The following is a 20,324-nucleotide window of genomic DNA, read 5'->3' as shown; positions in this document are numbered from 1 at the left end:
GCCGACTCTTTTCTATGTATATATCAATGATGTCGCTCTTGCTGCGGGTGATTCTTTGATCCACCTCTACTCAGACGACACCATTCTGTATACAGTGCCTTGCGAAAGTATTCGGCCCCCTTGAACTTTGCGACCTTTTGCCACATTTCAGGCTTCAAACATAAAGATATAAAACTGTATTTTTTTGTGAAGAATCAACAACAAGTGGGACACAATCATGAAGTGGAACGACATTTATTGGATATTTCAAACTTTTTTAAAAACTGACCATCCCACCAATCCTTGAATTCAACGATGTCATTTAGCCTCCAACACTCTACTCAGCAAACTGGATGCGATCTATGACAGTGCCATCCGTTTTGTCACCAAAGCCTCATATACTACCCACCACTGCGTCCTGTTGGCTGGTCCTCGCTACATATTCGTCGCCAAAACCTACTTGGCTATAGGTCCTCTATAAGTCTTTGCTAGGTAAAGCTCTTGCCTTATCTCAGCTCACTGGTCACCATAGCAACACCCACCGGTAGCACGCACTCCAGCAGGTATATTTCACTGGTCATCCCCAAAGCCAGTACCTCCTTTGGCCGCCTTTCCTTCCAGTTGTCTGCTGCCAATGACTGGAATGAATTGCAAAAATCACTGAAGTTGGAGACTTATACAGTTGAAGATGGAGGTTTACATACACTTAGGTTGGAGTCATTACAACTCGTTTTTCAACCTCTCCACAAATGTCTTGTTAACAAACTATAGTTTTGGCAAGTCGTTTAGGACATCTACTTTGTGCATGACACAAGTAATTTTTCCAACAATTGTTTATAAACAGATTATTTCACTTATAATTCACTATCAGCATTCCAGTGTGTCAGAGGTTTACATACACTAAGTTGACTGTGCCTTTAAACAGCTTGGAAAATTCCAGAAAATTATGTCATGGCTTTAGATGCTTCTGATAGGCTAATTGACATATGTTGAGTCAATTGGAGGTGTACCTGTGGATGTATTTCAAGGCCTACCTTCAAACTCAGTGCCTCTTTGCTTGACATCATGGCAAAATCAAAAGAAATCAGCAAAGACCTCAGAAAAAAATTGTAGACCTCCACAAGTCTCGTTCATCCTTGGGAGCAATTTCCAAACACCTGAAAGTACCACGTAAATCTGTACAAACAATAGTACGCAAGTATAAACACCATGGGACCACGCAGTTGTCTATACCGCTCTGGAAAGAAACACGTTCTGTCTCCTAGAGAAGAACGTACTTTGGTGCAAAAAGTGCAAATCAATCCCAGAACAACAGCAAAGGACCTTGTGAAAATGCTGGAGGAAACAGGTACAAAAGTATCTATATCTACAGTAAAATGAGTCCTATATCGACATAACCTGAAAGGCCTCTCTGCAAGGATGGAAGCCACTGCTCCAAAACCGCCAAAAAAGCCAGACTACGGTTTGCAACTGCATATGGACACAAAGATCATACTTTTTGGAGAAATGTCCTCTCGTCTGATGAAGCAAAAATAGAACTGTTTGGCCATAATGACCATCTTGATGTTTGGAGGAAAAAGGAGGAGGCTTGCAAACCGAAGAACACTATCCCAAACGTGAATCACGGGGATGGCAGCATCATGTTGTGGGGGTGCTTTGCTGCAGGAGGGACTGGTGCACTTCACAAAATAGATGGCATCATGAGGGAAAAAAATTATGTGTATATATTGAAGCAACATCTCAAGACAGGAAGTCAAAGCTTGGTCACAAATGGGTCTTCCAAATGGACAATGACCCCAAGCATGCTTCCGTTGTTGTGGCAAAATGGCTTAAGGACAACAAAGTCAATGTATTGGAGTGGCCATCAGAAAGCCCTGACCAAATTGTGGACAGAACTGAAAAAGCATGTGCGAGCAAGGAGGCCTACAAACCTGACTCAGTTACACCAGCTCTGTCAGGAGGAATGGGCCAAAATTCACACAACTTATTGTGGGAAGCTTGTGGAAGGCTACCCGAAACATTTGACCCAAGTTAAACAATTTAAAGGCAATGCTACCAAATACTAATTGAGTGTATGTAAACTACTGACCCCCTGGCAATGTGATGAAAGAAATAAAAGCTGAAATAAATCATTCTCTCTACTATTATACTGACATTTCACATTCTTAAAATGAAGTGGTGATCCTAACTGATCTATGACAAGGACTTTTTACTAGGATTAAATTTCAGGAATTGTGAAAAACTGAGTTTAAATGTATTTGGCTAAGGTGTATGTAAACTTCCGACTTCAACTGTATCTCCCTCACTAACTTTAAGCATCAGCTGTCAAAGCACTGCAGCTGTTCACAGCCCATCTGTAAATAGCCCATCCATCCAACAACCTACCTCATCACCATATTTGTTATTGTTTTTCTGCTCTTTTGCACACCAGTAATTCTACTTGCACATCCTCATCTGCACATATATCCAGTGTAAATTGCTAAATTGTAATTACTTTGCCACTGTTGACCTATTTATTGCCTTACCTCCTTACTTCATTTGCACACACTGTATACAGATTTTTCTATTGTGTTATTGACGGTATGTTTGTTTATCCCATGTGTTACTCTGTGTTGTTTTTGTCACACTGCTTTGCTTTATCTTGGCTAGGCCGCAGTTGTAAATGAGAACTTGTTCTCAACTAACCTACCTGATTAAATAAAGGTGAAATAATAAATAAAAAACAAAAATTATCAATATATTCAGGTCTATTTACTCTCAGATGCGAAAATGCTAATTAGCATCAAAGTAGTCATCATGCAAGACTACAAATCCCTGCATGCGCCTGCACGTCATCTCTAGCTGGCACCTTTGCTAACAGGTAAATGTAAAGAAATGTACCCAATTTATGAATAACTACATTTAGCAAACATTTAGATTGTTAATCCAGAGATGCTTACCCTTGCCTCGATTCAGCAGTCTCGTCCAGATCCTAATGGCATTTTGTTCTATATATTATTTTGCCTCCCGAGTGCTGCAGCGGTCTAAGGCACTGCATCCCAGTGCTTGAGGCATCACGACAGACACCCTGGTTCGAATCCAGGCTGTATCACAACCGGCTGTGATACGGAGTCCCATAGTGCGGCGCACAATTGGCCCAGCGTCGTCCGGGTTTGGTCGGTGTAGGCTGTCATTGTAAATAATAATTTGTCCTTAACTGACTTGCCTAGTTTAATAAAGGTTACTTTTTGTTTTCTTTAAATCATAGCCACACTGGCAGCTAATTAGCATTTCATTTGTTGAGGGTAAATACAGGCGAATGTATGGATAAAAGTCACCTTGTCTGAGAGATATTTACAAGGTTATGAAAACTTCATGCCAGGGTAAGCATACACAAAACACAGCCCTTATTTTAAGTATTTCTAAATTCCCCTATGGGGAAAATGTAATGGTGTAAAATTGATTGGAACCATTTCCCTGTTTGACCGCTAGGTTTTATGGGTATTATGACTCATACTGTGGTACTCTAGAGATACAGATCAAATGGAGACAAATCTGGGTTGGCCATACATAGAATCCAGAAACCATCAGGCAAGATCACTAGAAAGACACTGGAGTGAAACCTCCAATGGAAACATAGCCTAATGTCCTATCCAGGAGCGCATGGGCTTTGAATATATATCTTTTAAGTTGATCATCCTGGCTATTGTGGCTATGCCCTGTTGATTTCATCACCTCATATTTTGTTGGCACATCGTACCTAGCAGAGCCCCATTGGAGGCATACGATGGCTGAACTGATGGCCCATATACTGTATTTGCACATATGAACACTTTGTACAACCAGCTTGATTACACCAATGAATTAGTTATTGGAATGGAGTGGATTAAAATAGGTCCGGGTACTCATTTCATCCTAAGTAAATCCACACATCCTGGACTTTCAGGCTGTGAAAAATAGACTGAACAAAGATTCTATTAGGGAGAACAATTGTTAATTACTGTACAACAACTCTAGCTCTTAAATGTTTTCTTAAATGACATTAACATTTCAGTTTCTATTATGAAAAAATGTATTGTACTGTTTTAAGTGTCTCGTATTCTATTTATGCCATGTAACTTAAAATGCAGAATTTTTTAATGTTTAAAAAAAAGTTTTATAGGTGAGCAAGAATCATTTGAGTCATTACAGAACTCTTTATTTTATATGGCGCTGCAGTATTGAAGATGAAGAATTCTCTATATGTGTAAAAAAATATATATATATATAAAAATGAAATATGTAAATGCAATGCCCGGAACTAAATTAGATTTGTCACAATACATAGAACGTTAAAGCCACAGACTATACGATTTCCAGCTATTCAACTAAGGAAAAACTGTAATCCTTTTGATTTGGACAAATGACTTATCATATGACTCACTTTATCTTAACTAAGGACCTATTACTCAATTTTGTAAAATAAAAAAATCCTTCAAAGGAAACTAAACAAATGATGTACAATACCTTTAAATCATGTTTGTCATTCCTTGAGCAATATAATCATAGAATTCAAGTGCTATTTGCATCTGGAAATGTCATGGAATGCATTTTCTCAATATTTTGTTGATGGGCCCATTCTTAGATGGTATGCCCATCTTGCAGATTGTGGCTTTAAGTATCCCATGCTAATTTAAACACATTCATAGTCATGTATTGCACAAAAATAGTCCGAATTTACACAATAAGCGCTGTACACTCAGACTGAACAGGGGAAAGCTATTATCAGGGGAAAGCTATGATCCCTTCTTGATGTCACCTGTTAAATCAAGAGTCAACAATCAGTGTCGATGAAGGGGAGGAGATAAAGAAGGATTTTTAAGCCTTGAGACATGGATTGTGTATGTGTGCTATTCAGATGGTGAATGGGCAAGACAAAAGATTGAAGTGCCTTTTTAAACTGGTATGGTAGTAGGTGCCAGGCCCACCGGTTTGAGTGCGTTAAGAACTGCAACTGAAATGGAGGGGTTGGGGCATGACCTGAACTGGGACACCACAGAGGAAATGTATTTGTTACCTCTAAAAACCCAGCACACCAGCTTACACATTATTAGCTTATACGTACAAGTTATGCAACCCCATTTAGACGTTTTAAGGTGAAGCTGATTCCTACTCCAATATGTGATAGATGCCATATGAATGCTGTTGGAACACTATTGCACATGATTTGGAAATGTCCTATGGTGTCCCAGTTCTGGTCACATGATTTGGAAATGTCCTATGGTGTCCCAGTTCTGGTCACATGATTTGGGAATGTCCTATGGTGTCCCAGTTCTGGTCACATGATTTGGGAATGTCCTATGGTGTCCCAGTTCTGGTCACATGATTTGGGAATGTTCTGTGGTGTCCCAGTTCAGGTCACATTTCAGATTTCCTCACAAAAATGATGGGTTTCCTTGTGAACAAAGATACACCTTTATTTTTGTTGAATTGATGACTCTTCATTTGTACTGCAACTGGTTCAGAAAATAATCATTTATGGAGGGTTAACAGCAGCAAAAAAGGTTATCATTAGTGCTTGGATTACCCCTACAACCCTCTCACCTCAAACATGATTATCATATTTTCAAGATATTCTTTGTATAGAGCGATCAGTGGCCGTGATAAACAAAGCTCAGTTGAGGCATGGGATGTATTATGTAAAACTCTTATCAGATATCAACAACTCTTGACCAAGCAGTGGACCTACATGGTAAGAAAGAGGGGGGGTGACATTATTTTTTGAGAACATAAATATTTTTGTGTAAATTTCATTTTGTGTCCTCAAAATGTACTCTTGACCAGTATGTAAATAGTTTTGTATGTTTGTTAGTTTTGTCATGTCAGTTAATATTTGTAACGTGATCCTGCGCATTGTATAATGTGAAATAAAAATAAAATGATCCAACAAAAAAACTCTGCTGGGTTTCTCACACTCAACAGTTTCCCATGTGTATCAAGAATGGTCCACCTACCAAAGGACATTCAGTCATCTTGACACAACTGTGGGAAGATTAAGTCAACATGCATCCCTCTGGATCACTTTCAACACGTAGAGTCCATGCTCCGACGAGTTTAGGCTGTTCTGAGGGTTATTCAATATTAGGTAGGTGTTCCTAATGTTTTGTACACTCCGTGTGAAACATTCATAGATGCAAAAAAACACAATTAAATTGTAATATTTGTTCTGGCTGCTCAATCATAGCTGCCATATTTCAGTGATATTTACCCAACATCACTGAAAGCATAATCATCACTATCTGCAACTGGTAGTTCTCAACAAGATCAGGTACCCTTCTCAAATGTCCTTATTTATTTAACCTTATGATTGTAACATGTTTCAGTCACAATGCTGCAGTGGAGTCATTGTGGCTACGCTATAACACCATGATAGTAGTAAAATCTTGAACCTGAATCTCAAAAACACCATCTAGCTAAGGCATAATGTACATACGAAGAAAGATGATGCAGTCCTTAGTATCAGTCATTACATTTCACAGGCCTATTTTTAAAGTGCACTAACGCATGTTCATCAAAATCTAACTTTGTTTACTTAACTTATGGCAGTCTGCTTTTGGTCCATGGCCTGTCTGTTTTTCACTCCAGTATAAGTAATTAGTGCACACTCAAAGCCATACATCTGAAATACTGCATTAAAACTATTACTGAAATTATAAAGAAGTTAATTATCCTTTTAGCACCATAATATGGCCATTGATAATGTACAAGAGGTCCTGTTTTCCTCAAGTGCGATATAGCTTCAGAGCTTTTAAGATAATATTATTCAGCACTTTTATGTCAGTCTTTAAGAGTTTCATTTGTTTGTCCCTAATCCAACAGGGAGATCACTTCATCATCTCTAGCACACTCTGTATAGTCTTTTCTCACTCTCAGAAAGGCAGAGTTTCCATGAAAATCTTGTCCACTATGGGGGGTGGTATGACCAAGTCCTCAAGCTTAAGATAGAAGATACGCTTCAGGCCCTGGGTGCAGAGGGTCCGTAGCTCGGGCAGTTTTCCCAGGAGGCGGGACAGGTAGTTGGGCCGAGTGGAGTCCGAGGCGCAGCTCGACACGTGATCTCTGAGACAGGTGATGAGCTGGTTCTGGAACTCCTCCACCCGCTTGGGCTCCTTCAGGCCGTGGCGGTCTGGAGAATCAGGAGACAGAAAAGGCTTCGCGTGTGACCAGAAAGTGTGGAGAGTATCATTTTTTACATAGGACATTTATCAGTATTCTTTAATACAATAACATTATGTAAACCTGTGAATCAAGATGTATGTAGATCCAGCTTGTTCAGGCAACTCAGGTCAGGGTGAACATTTTTTTATTTCACCTTTATTTAACCAGGTAGACTAGTTGAGAACAAGTTCTCATTTGCAACTGCGACCTGGCCAAGATAAAGCATAGCAGTGTAAACAGACAACACAGAGTTACACATGGAGTAAACAATTAACAAGTCAATAACACAGTAGAAAAAAAAGGGAGTCTATATACATTGTGTGCAAAAGGCATGAGGAGGTAGGCGTATAATTACAATTTTGCAGATTAACACTGGAGTGATGAATGATCAGATGGTCATGTACAGGTAGAGATATTGGTGTGCAAAAGAGCAGATGGGGGGATAAGGTAGGTAAAATTGGGTGGGCCATTTACCGATAGGCTATGTACAGCTGCAGCGATCGGTTAGCTGCTCAGATAGCAGATGTTTGAAGTTGGTGAGGGAGAAAAGTCAGGCAGCAGAAAACTGGAACGAAAGGTGGCCAAAGGAGGTGTTGGCTTTAGGGATGATCAGTGAGATACACCTGCTGGAGCGCGTGCTACGGGTTGGTGTTGCCATTGTGACCAATGAACTGAGATAAGGCGGAGCTTTACCGAGCATGGACTTGTAGATGACCTGGAGCCAGTGGGTCTGGCGACGAATATGTAGCGAGGGGCCAGCCGACTAGAGCATACAGGTCGCAGTGGTGGGTGGTATAAGGTGCTTTAGTAACAAAACGGATGGCACTGTGATAAACTGCATCCAGTTTGCTGAGTAGAGTGTTGGAAGCAATTTTGTAGATGACATCGCCAAAGTCGAGGATCGGTAGGATAGTCAGTTTTACTAGGGTAAGTTTGGCGGCGTGAGTGAAGGAGTCTTTGTTGCGGAATAGAAAGCCGACTCTAGATTTGATTTTCAATTGGAGATGTTTGATATGAGTCTGGAAGGAGAGTTTACAGTCTAGCCAGACACCTAGGTACTTATAGATGTCCACATATTCAAGATCGGAACCATCCAGGGTGGTGATGCTAGTCAGGCGTGCGGGTGCAGACAGTGAACGGTTGAAAAGCATGCATTTGGTTTTACTAGCGTTTAAGAGCAGTTGGAGGCCACGGAAGGAGTGTTGTATGGCATTGAAGCTCGTTTGGAGGTTAGATAGCACAGTGTCCAAGGACGGGCCGGAAGTATATAGAATGGTGTCGTCTGCATAGAGGTGGATCAGGGAATCGCCCGCAGCAAGAGCAACATCATTGATATATACAGAGAAAAGAGTCGGCCCTAGAATTGAACCCTGTGGCACCCCCATAGAGACTGCCAGAGGACCGGACAGCATGCCCTCCGATTTGACACACTGAACTCTGTCTGCAAAGTAGTTGGTGAACCAGGCAAGGCAGTCATCAGAAAAACCGAGGCTACTGAGTCTGCCGATAAGAATATGGTGATTGACAGAATCGAAAGATTGACATTGCAACATGGCGCCTGCAGTCATAATGTACTGGATTATGGTGTGATGTCTCTGTTAACAGAGCCTGACAGGCTAGTGTTAACCGTAGCTACCAAAAAGTCCCAGAAATGTGCAAATTGTGCCAGAGAAGATTCATTTGAGAACCTGAAACAATGTTCATCATGTAAAGAGACACTGTACTGTTCCAAAGTATGTCAAAACCAACATTGGACTAAACATAAGGAAAAATGCACTCACCTGAAAATTGACTCTACCAGTGAAAGGTTTTCCTGCACAGAGGAAAATGCCCACTCCTTACCATCCCTAGCTCAAGGTTGCCACCCCCGTAAGGTCACCTCGCTAGTCGGCAGACAGTGCCTTATTGAGTGTTACCTGAATCGCCACCACCTCCAAGCTCTATGGGATACATGCTCTCAGGTATCGGTCATTGATGAACGATGGAAAGAGGAATCTCTCCCAAACGCAAGGCTGAGAGATGTTTCAGAAATCCTGGACTCATCTGATGATCTAAGGTTGACTGCAGCAAATGGGACTGAAATGCCGTACCTGGGATGGATTGAAACAACCTTTCGGCTAGCCTCTGAAACTGACCAAACAAAGGAACTGATCATCCCGGTGCAGGTAATGAAAGGCTGTCACCTATCCCATCCCATCATAGGTTTCAATGTTATCGAGCACATCCTGACAATGACCGAATATTTCCTTTAACCTGTCACACTGGCACGAATGCGTAGGTGGGTTGAGCTCTCACCAGTGATTATGACCAGGGTTGTGAGGCAGGAGAAGGACGACATGTCCAGGTTCATGCGGTGGAGGCTCTGGGAGAAGTCCATGATGGAATCTATCCAGTCACCGAAGCCCCGTACACACTGCATCCGGTGAAGCACCACTCCATTGCAGAATATCAGCTTGTGCGTCTCAGGGTTGATCCTTGGAAAGAGAATATAAATAGGATGGATTAACATTGTCTTTGATACCCATGATTGTTGCTTCTAAAATATCTGCACAATGTGAGTGTGAGGGTGCAATCAATCCTGTCATTCATATTTTATGTACTTTATAATCCTAACAATACAGTGACCAATGTCAATACAACACAGTTATAGCTCTGTACATGCAAGGTGGTCTTCTGGACCATTTTTTTTTTTTTACAATGACATAATTTGGTTCTTCTTACCTGTATGCTAGTCGCAAGATGAACAGTTCCATGAAGGCTGACTCCAGTAGCAGCTCCTGGTCCTCAGAGCAGAAGGCAGTGAACCCAGGGATGCTCTCAGCCCACTTGCTAATCACGTCCATGGATGCCGTGAGGAGGTTGTAGAACTGTTTGACGTCACCAACGTCCACTTCCTCTGACAGACTGGCCACAGTCTCCTGGTACTGAATTAGAAAGGAGGGAGAAGGGTTAGTTCCATTAGGGGAATTCCCTGCATCCTTTTGGTTCAATTTATGCTCCATCCTTAGAGTACCAACAGCGACCTTAAACGCCAAAAAACAATAAGTCATAATAGACAGACCACAATGGAGAATTTGCAGTAGTCCTTACCTTAGAGTAGTCCAGTTTCCCAACACTAGGGTTTGAGTCAATGTGTGCCCTCACAAGAGAGGCAATGATATTAACTGGAGACTCAGCAGAAGATAGGTCCTGGGCTGCTTTTGGCTTGGAGGGCAGACGACCTCTTCGACCTTTTAAGCTATCTGTTCTCACAACTTGAAGAGAGCGAGAGAGCTACAAGGTCAATAATGGCTTAGCAACTGAGAGAGAAACAGTAGTTATTGTGAAATATGTGGTAGTAAAATGCATTTGAAGTGCTGGGCTCACCTTCTTTCATCATGCCTTCTGCCAGGCACTTCTGAAAACGACAGAATTGACAGCGATTCCGTCGCCGCTTGTCCACCGGACAGTCCTTGTTGGCAAGACACACGTATCTGGCTTTTTTCTGTACAGTACGCTGCAAAGAACACAGAAAAAAAACTTCACTATTTAGTTCAGGCTAGCAATGGAGATGCATATTTGTTTATTTTACCAGGTAAATTGACTGAGAACACATTCTCATTTGCAGCAACAACCTGGGGAATAGTTACAGGGGAGAGGAGGGGGATGAATGAGCTAATTGCAAACTGGGGATTATTAGGAGACCGTGATGGTTTGAGGGCCAGATTGGGAATTTAGCCAGGACACCGGGGTTAACACCCCTACTCTTACAATAAGTGCCATGGGATCTTTAATGACCTCAGAGAGTCAGGACACCTGTTTAATGTCCCATCCGAAAGACAGCACCCTACACGGGGCAGTGTCCCCAATCACTGCCCTGGGGCATTGGGATATTTATTTGTTTTTTTAGACCAGAGGAAAGAGTGCCTCCTACTGGCCCTCCAATGCCACGTCCAGCAGCATCTGGTCTCCCATCCAGGAACTGACCAGGACCAACCTTGCTTAGCTTCAGAAGCAAGCCAGAAGTGGTATGCTGCTGGCGAATGTATTCATTGTGTTTGCATTGCATGAAAAATGCATTATACACCAATTTATGAAATAAATTGGCAGAAGAGAAGAAAAAGCTGCTCACCTTGAAAAAACCTTTGCAGCCCTCACAGGTACGAACCCCATAGTGCTGACAGGAGGCATTGTCCCCACAGACAGCACAGCGACCCTCATTTCCAGTAGGGCTGTTCGGATTCAGCGACATGCTACCTTCCATGAAGCCAGAGTCATCTAGGGTGCCTGGCTCCAGGGTTAGAGGGGAGAAAGAAAGCAGGGAGGGGTGCTGCTCCTGACTCAGAGAGAAGTGGCCTTGATCAGCATGCTGGGGCTGGTCCAGAGGAGACAGATCCTCTACTGAGCCAGGTCCATAGGTGAAGAAAGAGGATGTCTGTAATAATGCAGTCTTATCAGCCACCCAGCAGTCCAGGCTGGGAGAGTAGGGGGCAGAGGCCGAGGCCCAAGCCGATGCAGGCTGGGGCTGGAAGCCTGGGGTAGAGGGAGACTGGGCTGACGCCAGGCTGCCGAAACATTCAGAGCCACCAGAAGACAGGGCTTCGTCAAAGTAGCTCAGGGCAAAGCTGCCAGGGTAGCAGCCGTAAATCTGGAAGTCATCCTTCTTGAAGGGCGATTCATGGACAGAGTCTGTGCTAGAGGTTGTAGGAGCTGTGGCGATCTGACAGGAGGAAGCATCAAACTCGCCAGTGTAGGTGCCCACCAGGGAGTTGATGCTAGGCAGGGAGGCTGCAGAGAGCTGGTCCATCTGGCTACTCACATCCATGGCTAACCTGCAGGTAAGGTCCAGGCTCAGTGACTCTGAGTTGTAGAGGCTGTTATCATAAGGCTGAACTCCATGCGGGGGGTGAATGCAGGCCATTTCTGTTGAGTAAAGGTGCAGACAAAACGTGAGAGCATTTACAAAGGCAATTTTACAGGGGGCCTTTGTGAGCTGACTGTAAGAGACACTAGAATCTTCTAGAATCTACGGTCATGAATTTCTAGTTGACATCCTGTACCCCTGGGTTGACAATCCCTGCATGGGTTATGGAGGACTGTCAAATCAGTCTCATCTAAAGGCATGAAATGAATTTACTTCAGGTGCCAGATTCCCCCTCCCCTGCAGAACAAGCCACACAACTTTCATAACTGTGCCCTTCCTCCCAACGTGTAGTAGGTAATGCTAACCCTTCTGACCCCGCCGGTAGATTGAGAAAACGGTCTCTCTTGTAGAAAGCCTTGGTTTCAGTTGAGTGTTTTCCCAAACTACATCCCCATTACCATGGGTGTACTCTTTAACCATCATTAACATTCCGTTTAGAAACTTGTTTTAGTTGCAATTGGACAAATACAGGTAGGTCCCGCCCTATTTCGTTCCATTTGCAGAAACGTTTTGCAACAGAATCAGCATAATGACCCTGGAAATCTTTGAAGTTTAAAAACACACCGAACTACATGTCTGAGGGGGTTGGCTTTCAGAGTATGGACTCAGGCCATGAAGGAAGAGGAGTGTAGATCCCCCACTGAAGGTAAAAGACTGATTTGAATGTCTGTCAGCACAACTGAAGTTAGGGAGACTCAAAGATGCACTATCCAGAAATCATTTCGCCATTTCCTGGTTGCTAAAATTCTAATCATTTTCTTAATTTTTGTTTATGTGACAAAACAAGCAAGTATAGTGTAGATAATCATTGTACCATCTAAACCGCTGTCAAATAGCTTTTCCATAACCAAAAATATTGTATTTTCATCTGTTTGAAGCTGGTGTACAAAACCAAAAGTAAGACACAAAAACAAATCTTAATGAAAAGCATAGAAATAGCACACATAGAACATATCTACCGCTTCTTAGACTTGTTTTCAATGAAGAGTGACAGATCTATAACACACACATTTTATGTGAAATTGGTCAGGTCCACAAAAAGTTACATATTGCAGCTTTCAGTCTTTCTCCATGTAGCCACATTAGTATTTTTCTGTCTGACTAGTACATTGCTTTAAAAATAGTGTAGTTGGCAGTGCATTCGATTGTGATGCACTAGATGCACATCAGAGGAACGAAGTGGAAGCACATGTAGTACCTCCTACCTGTATCAACAGGTAAGCCACTGCATGCTGACAGTTGCATGTAGCATGCGTATAACTAAATAACTATACACATACAGTATGATGATCTCATGCAGCAATTCACTGTCAAATATACACTATTTAAATATACAGTAACTTTTAATTGTCCTCCCAATCACCTATAGATGGCATGCCTCTCCAGTTCTAAGGTATTTTGCATGTATGACTTTTAGATTTATGCATTTTAGGATAACATGGCTCTAATTAATTACATTAATTTACAGAATGCACCATAATAATGGGTGGCAGGTAGCCTAGTGGTTAAGAGCATTGGCTCAGTAACTGAAAGGGCACTGGTTCGAATCCCCAAGATGACGAGGTCAAACATCTGTCCATGTGCCCTTGAGCAAGGCACTCAAACCTAATTGCTGCTGTAAATCCCTCGGGATTAGACCTCTGGGAAATGTAATATGTGAAAACTGAGCGCTCCCTTACCTGTTATAACCCACTAGTATTTTAAGCAATGTCCGTATTCCAAGCGGTAGGTCGTCATCTCCAGTAGTTATTTTTGCTCTGCAGTCCAAATGTTGTTGAGGGGAACACATTTTTATACGATCAATTGTATCGTACCACTATGTCAGAGGGACGCCCCGTCCATTTCCCGTACAAGGCAACGCCGAGGCGGGTATCTTTCCAGGCTGAAGCCAATCAACTCGCGTCAGTCAGAGTTCCTTGCAAGTGACGCACTCGCGGGATTTCATTGAAGCATGCGTCCACAAATCAACAGAAGTAGCTTACTGCAAACACGTCGAGAGACAGAAGTTTGTTAAATATATTAAAAAAATAACTTAACATAGAGCAAAACAGGCTACTTTAGATGACACAAAACAACTTTCAGTCGCTCATTGGCCAAATATCACATGCATAATAAATTGACACGCTCTCTCCATTTAAAACGCTCACTAAATAAACTTTTTCCCAATTTAAATTAAATTGAACTTTTTACCTAGTGGTGTTTTTTTTGTAATCAAATATGCTAGATATGACAAATAGCCTTCATCACACCTGCTTACCAGGGTTGTTATTATTGGCCTATATGTTTTTGTCATGTCAGTATTTCCTTTCCCTTGACACTTTTTGCTTCTATAGTGACTATATTTTTGGACATAGCATGCTGATAAAGGTACATTATTTTGTACTAAATGTACAAAAGTTTTTTTTATAAATATTTTTTATATCTCCAATATGTGTTTTTTAAAAGACCCCCAAACGTGAGAGATATTGTGGTTAAATCTGATTACCCACCAGAGAAAAGGGAAACTTTTTTGGACAAGGTTCCGGAGGGTAATTACAAATGTGGCCAACGTGCTCAATGCATCTTTACGTACAAATGCAACTCCTTTACCCTCCCCCACACAGGACAAAGATTTAACATCAAGGGCCTGATTACCTGCATGTCCATCAATGTTGTTTACATGTTGAAATGTCCTTGTGGTCTGTCTTACATAGGGAAAACCCATAGAAGCCTTAAGACACGGATCAGGTGATACAAAAAAATCTGGTTGCTGCTCATGTTGTACAAGCTGGACGTCCTAATAGTTCTCTGAGATACATTGTAATATAAATGGTCAAGATGTCACGCATGGGTGGGGACATTGAGAGGAAGCTTCTTCAAAAGGAAATCTTTCTGGAATCACAGGCTCAACACACTCCTCTTGTCCTTAAGGAGTTTGACTTGAAACTGTTTTAAAGTTTCAATATGTCTAAATTGTGTTGTTTTTTAAAATCCTAATTGAATATTGTATGTATATTACTGTAAATATTGATCACAATCCCTGTGTATGATCATATATTTTGATACATTGAATGTTAATATTGTGAAACTATGTTATACACTTTTTTACCTCCTGTTTCAGGAAGTGATGTCACCGAGTACTGCCCCTATATATAGGATCTTCCACCCCCACCTGGGACATGGATGCCTGATGAAGACCTTAGGGTCGAAATGTTATAAAAAATGTTATAAAACCCTATAAATATCACCTGGGAGCATGAGCAGCAGTGTGCAGCGTTTTCCTTTCTGTTTTCCATGATTTCACCTACAACTCCAGCACCTGCACAAAGTACCTGGTGGTGCATATGTTCTTCAGCTTTTGTACATGTACCAAAGTTGCCTACATGTGCAGGAGATATAGTTGAAGAGGATTAGCTAAAACTTGTATTAGTGAAGCTCCTCAAAGCTTCATGTTGAACGTCCATTACACAGCAGCACTGTGTACCCCCATGCAGCAGATGTTCTGGACAGTGTCAGTCAGGGGCCGAGCCTCAGACATACTATAGTCTCAGTGACTGTCTCAAATCACACAAGCCAGACGGGATGTTACTATCTCCTTTCCACACCTGTAGTTTGTACAGTTTAGCTGCTTGCCTGCAGCCTGCACATGTTGTGTTTGTTGCCTGTGAATAGCTTCCTTAACTCTATGACCCCACTGCAGTACTCAAAACTATTCATCAGTAAATGAGCTGAGTGAAATGAAGGAAGTGGGACACACACACACAGGTCTACGAGTTGCTTACTCCAATTGGCATTAAGCCAGCAAAACGGCACACATTTAGCCTGACGAGCTGAATTGTGTAACTCCGTTGCAAAACACAATTTTGCATAATAGGCCAATTTACTTACCACGGTGCAATATGTTTGTATGTGTGTGTTAGTAGTTCCTAGAGTAAACATTTAGTGTTTACTCTAGGAACTAAATAGAAGCAAACAGAATGAAACGGGGAGGGACCTACCTGAATTTGTCCAATAGAAAAACATTTTCCATTTGGAGTAAACAGTTTCCGTTGTTGTGTGTGTTAGTGACAATGTATTTTCACTGTAACAGCCTATGGAATTACTGTGTAAACATGTAGATTTAGCGAAGCTTAACTTTTCAAATTACATAAACACACAAGCTTGTTGCACATGCACACACATCATGCAAGCACACACACACACACACACACACACACACACACACACACACACACACACACACACACACACACACACACACACACACACACACACACACACACACACACACACACACACACACACACACACACACACACACACACACACACACATACACACATAACATGGGGCAGAAGCTCCATCAGACCATCACCTGTTACTCTGTGAGGGATTTATTAGTGCTGAGCAGCTGTTTGTCTTTGCAGAGTTAGCTGTTTTTTCAGCACATCAGTAACTTTTAATACAGCCACGCCCATCTACATGTGGTTTACAATCATCATTTAAATTATTCCGCATGATTTAAGTTATTATGGGGGTATAGATTTCTGAGTGGGTTTGAGTTGTTTATTGTCGTGTGTGTGTGTGTGTGTGTGTGTGTGTGTGTGTGTGTGTGTGTGTGTGTGCGAGTGCGCATGTGTTTGGCTCAGTGTCAGAGCCACCATGGAAAGTACAGCAGTCATCATCATCATCATCATAAACCATCTGAGTACATCCCTCTTATGGACGTAACTAATTAATCTTGGGAGGAGACAGAAGCATATCGATGCTGTGCTGGATAAAAGCCCTCTGGCACAATTTGTGGTATTTGACCATAAGTACTCTATGTCACCTCACCGTCAAAAGTGCTGACTGATAGAATGAAATGGGATCTTGCTTCTTTAATGTAGACCTATGTATAACCTTGCTCATTTCAATGGTCTTATGGCATCAGTTACATTAATATGAACACAGCAAAGATCACATTCAGGAACAGGTACAGAAATACTTACTTAAAGTTGTCATTCACATGACATGAATAAATCTGACCACTTTTCATATTGGGACACATGAGCTGTTAAGAGTGCTTTCTAGAGCTCCTGCAGTCCTCCAGAAGGCATAAGTCACCACTGTCCTTATCAGATTCTACTTTCAAATGAAAAAATTATATGAACAAATACTGAACAAAAATATAAATGCAACATACAAAGTGTTGGTCCTATGTTTCATGAGCTGAAAGAAAATATCCCAGAAATGTTCCATACGCACAAAAAGCTTATTTTTCTCAAATGTTGTGCACAAATTTGTTTACATCCCAGTCAGTGAGCATTTCTCCTTTGCAAGATAATACATCCACCTGACAGGTGTGGGGTATCAAGAAGCTGATTAAACAGCATGATCATTACACAGGTGCACCTTGTGCTGGGGAAAATTAAAGGCCACTCTAAAATGTGACGTTTTGTCACACAACACAATGCCACAGATGTATCAAGTTTTGAGGGAGCGTGCAATTGGTATGATGACTGCAGGAATGTCCACCAGAGCAGTTGACAGAATGTTAATTTCTCTAGCGTAAGTTGCCTCCAATGTTGCTTGAGAGAATTTGGCAATACGTGCAACCGGACTCACAACCGCAGATCACGTGTAACCACGCCAGCCCAGGACCTCCACATCCAGCTTCTTCACCCCCAGGATCACCTGGGACCATCCACACAGACAGCTGATGAAACTGTGGGTTTGCACAAACAAAGAATTCCTGCACAAACTGTCAGAAACCGTCTCGGGGAAGCTCATCTGCATGCTCATTGTCCTCACCAGGGTCTTGACCTGACTGCAGTTCGGCGTCGTAACCGACATCATTTGGAAAATGCTGACCTTTGATGGCCACTGGCACGCTGGAGAAGTGTCTTCTTCACGGATGAATCTAGGTTTCAACTGTACCAGACAGATGGCAGACAGCATGTATGGCGTTGTGTGGGCGAGAGGTTTACTGATGTCAACATTGTGAACAGAGTGCCTCATGGTGGGTTTATGGTATGGGCAGGCATAAGCTATGGACAAGGAGCAAAATTGCATTTTATTGATGGCAATTTGAATGCACAGAGATACAGTGATGAGATCCTGAGGCCCATTTTGGTACCACTCATCCGCGGCCATCCCCTCATGTTTCAGCATGATAATTCACAACCCCATGTTGCAAGGATCTGTACACAATTCCTGGAAGCTGAAAATGTCCCAGTTCTTCCATGGCCTGCAACAATTAACAGCCTGATCAACTATATGCGAAGTAGATGTGTCACGCTGCATGAGGCAAATGGTGGTCACACTAGATACTGACTGGTTTTCTGATCCTGGCTAGTACCTTTTTTTTAGGTATCTGTGACCATCAGATGCATATCTGTATTCCCAGTCATGTGAAAACCAATAGATTAGGGCCTAATGCATTTATCTCATGTAGAATCTTTGAAATTGTAGCATGTTGTGTTAATATTTTTGTTCAGTGTAAATATGAGGTGTTTTACATTTAGACAGAAGATTATTTTAAGACCCATGGCCCTTGCAGTCCCCCAGTCCCCCAGCATGAACCCATAACTCCCGGTGTCCACTTGAGAGAAACCTGGACATTCACCAAGATTTCATCACTGGTCCGCCCCTAAGTCTAGGGCAATAGCATTGTACACCAGGAGGAGACTTGCCACAGCAGTAGGCCTAGACATTGAGCCGAGCGGTTAAGAGCATTGGGCCAGTAACCGAAAAGTCAATGGTTTAAATCACCAAGCCAACTAGTTGAAAAAATCTATCAATGTGCCCTTGAGCAAGGCTTTTAACCCTAATTGCTCCTGTAAGTTGCTCTGGATAAGAGTGTCTGCTAAATGACTCAAATGTAAATGCACCCATCAAACCCTTTGAGTAAAGTCAATGCCACCCAATATAATAATAGTTTCATTCACTTCAATGGGTCCACTGAATAACATATCTATCATGATAACCACACACACGCTATAGCCTTCTGCCTCTAGCTGTGGATAATCCTTAGGTTATCTTTATCTTCAGATCAATCAATCATCAATGACACAAAAGTCTCTTTTAATAATGATTTTGGGTAGTGCTTATATTTGTCCTGTTACACACAGTATCCCAACTCCCCTGAGACACCTGCAGGGAGTGGGGTCAAGGCCAGGGTCACCATTGTTCAGTGCCCCTGGATAAATTGGGGTTAAGTTCCTTGCTCAAAGGCACAGAAACAGATTTTTTTCACCTTGTCAGCTATGGGATTCAAAACAGCAACCTTCAGTTCATTACTGACCCAGCGCTCTAACCTCAAGGCTATAATGCATTTGATTCCAAGTGACCTTATGACCTTAACAATCTAATTTAGCTAGCTAGGCTACTTGGAAATGGTCTGTTGAAATGATTAAATGAAAAGTACAATAACATATAAGCCTTGTTCCATCTTCATCTGTAGCCTATCACGTAGTGATATCTATATTCAGCCAGGCATGCCAATTAACCATGTTCTTTAGAGCTTAGCGCCATTAGAAAAAAAAAAGCAGTTCAGTGGAGATCAGTGTTATTACTTCAAGGTCCTTATGCTGAGGATAGCGCCACAGCAGTACTGGAACATACTATACGTGCTCCATCAGGTGGTGCAATGTGGGACTGACGTTGATATGGGAGAGGATCATATAATCATAACAGGACTGACATGTAAAATATGACCATATCTACTGAACAAAAATAGTAACACAACATGGAACAATTTCAGACATTTTACTGAGTTACAGTTCATAGAAGGAAATCAGTCAATTGAAATAAATAAATTAGGCCAAAATCTATGGGTTTCACATGAGTGGGATGGAGCATAGCCGTGGATGGGCCTGGGAGGGCATAGCCCAGCCAATTAGAATTAATTTTTCCCCACAAAAGAGCTTTATTACAGACATAAAAACTCCTAAATGCTCACTAACAGGGATATAAACAAATTTGTGCACAACATTTGAGAGAAATAAGCTTTTAGTGCAAGTGAAAAATGTCATGGATTTTTTTTTTCAGCGCGTGAAACATCGGACCAACACTTTACATGTTTCATTTATATTTTTGTTCAGTGTACTATACACAGATATAGTCAGCCCTACAGTCAGAGATAGAGTTCTCAATTGCCTATCTAGATGTAAATAGATATTATTGTAGGCCTACAATACACATTTTTTAAATCAGATATCATGCAGATGCTGTTTTTATAATACTGATGTATATGCCAAGGTAGATTATTTGATGTACCCTTCATAGTTCAGTTTCTCAAATGTGT

General features: G+C 41.7%; 1 protein-coding gene across 1 annotated transcript; it reads right to left on the bottom strand.

Moving 5' to 3' along the window:
- Positions 1 to 6,866: 6,866 nt before the first annotated feature.
- Positions 6,867 to 13,801, bottom strand: LOC135503642 (probable nuclear hormone receptor HR38). The gene is made up of 7 exons (XM_064921797.1): positions 13,738 to 13,801; positions 11,267 to 12,057; positions 10,522 to 10,651; positions 10,246 to 10,409; positions 9,877 to 10,079; positions 9,451 to 9,629; positions 6,867 to 7,123 (listed from the first exon to the last, which is right to left on the bottom strand). The coding sequence occupies exons 2-7, from the start codon at positions 12,053 to 12,055 to the stop codon at positions 6,867 to 6,869; spliced, it is 1,722 nt and encodes a 573-aa protein (XP_064777869.1). The 5' UTR covers positions 12,056 to 12,057; positions 13,738 to 13,801.
- Between the last annotated feature and the right edge of the window lie 6,523 nt (positions 13,802 to 20,324).

The sequence above is a fragment of the Oncorhynchus masou genome, chromosome 18, assembly GCF_036934945.1.
Source record: "Oncorhynchus masou masou isolate Uvic2021 chromosome 18, UVic_Omas_1.1, whole genome shotgun sequence".
In the NCBI taxonomy this organism is placed as follows: Eukaryota; Metazoa; Chordata; class Actinopteri; order Salmoniformes; family Salmonidae; genus Oncorhynchus; species Oncorhynchus masou.
This window is presented reverse-complemented; position numbering and strand designations above follow the sequence as displayed.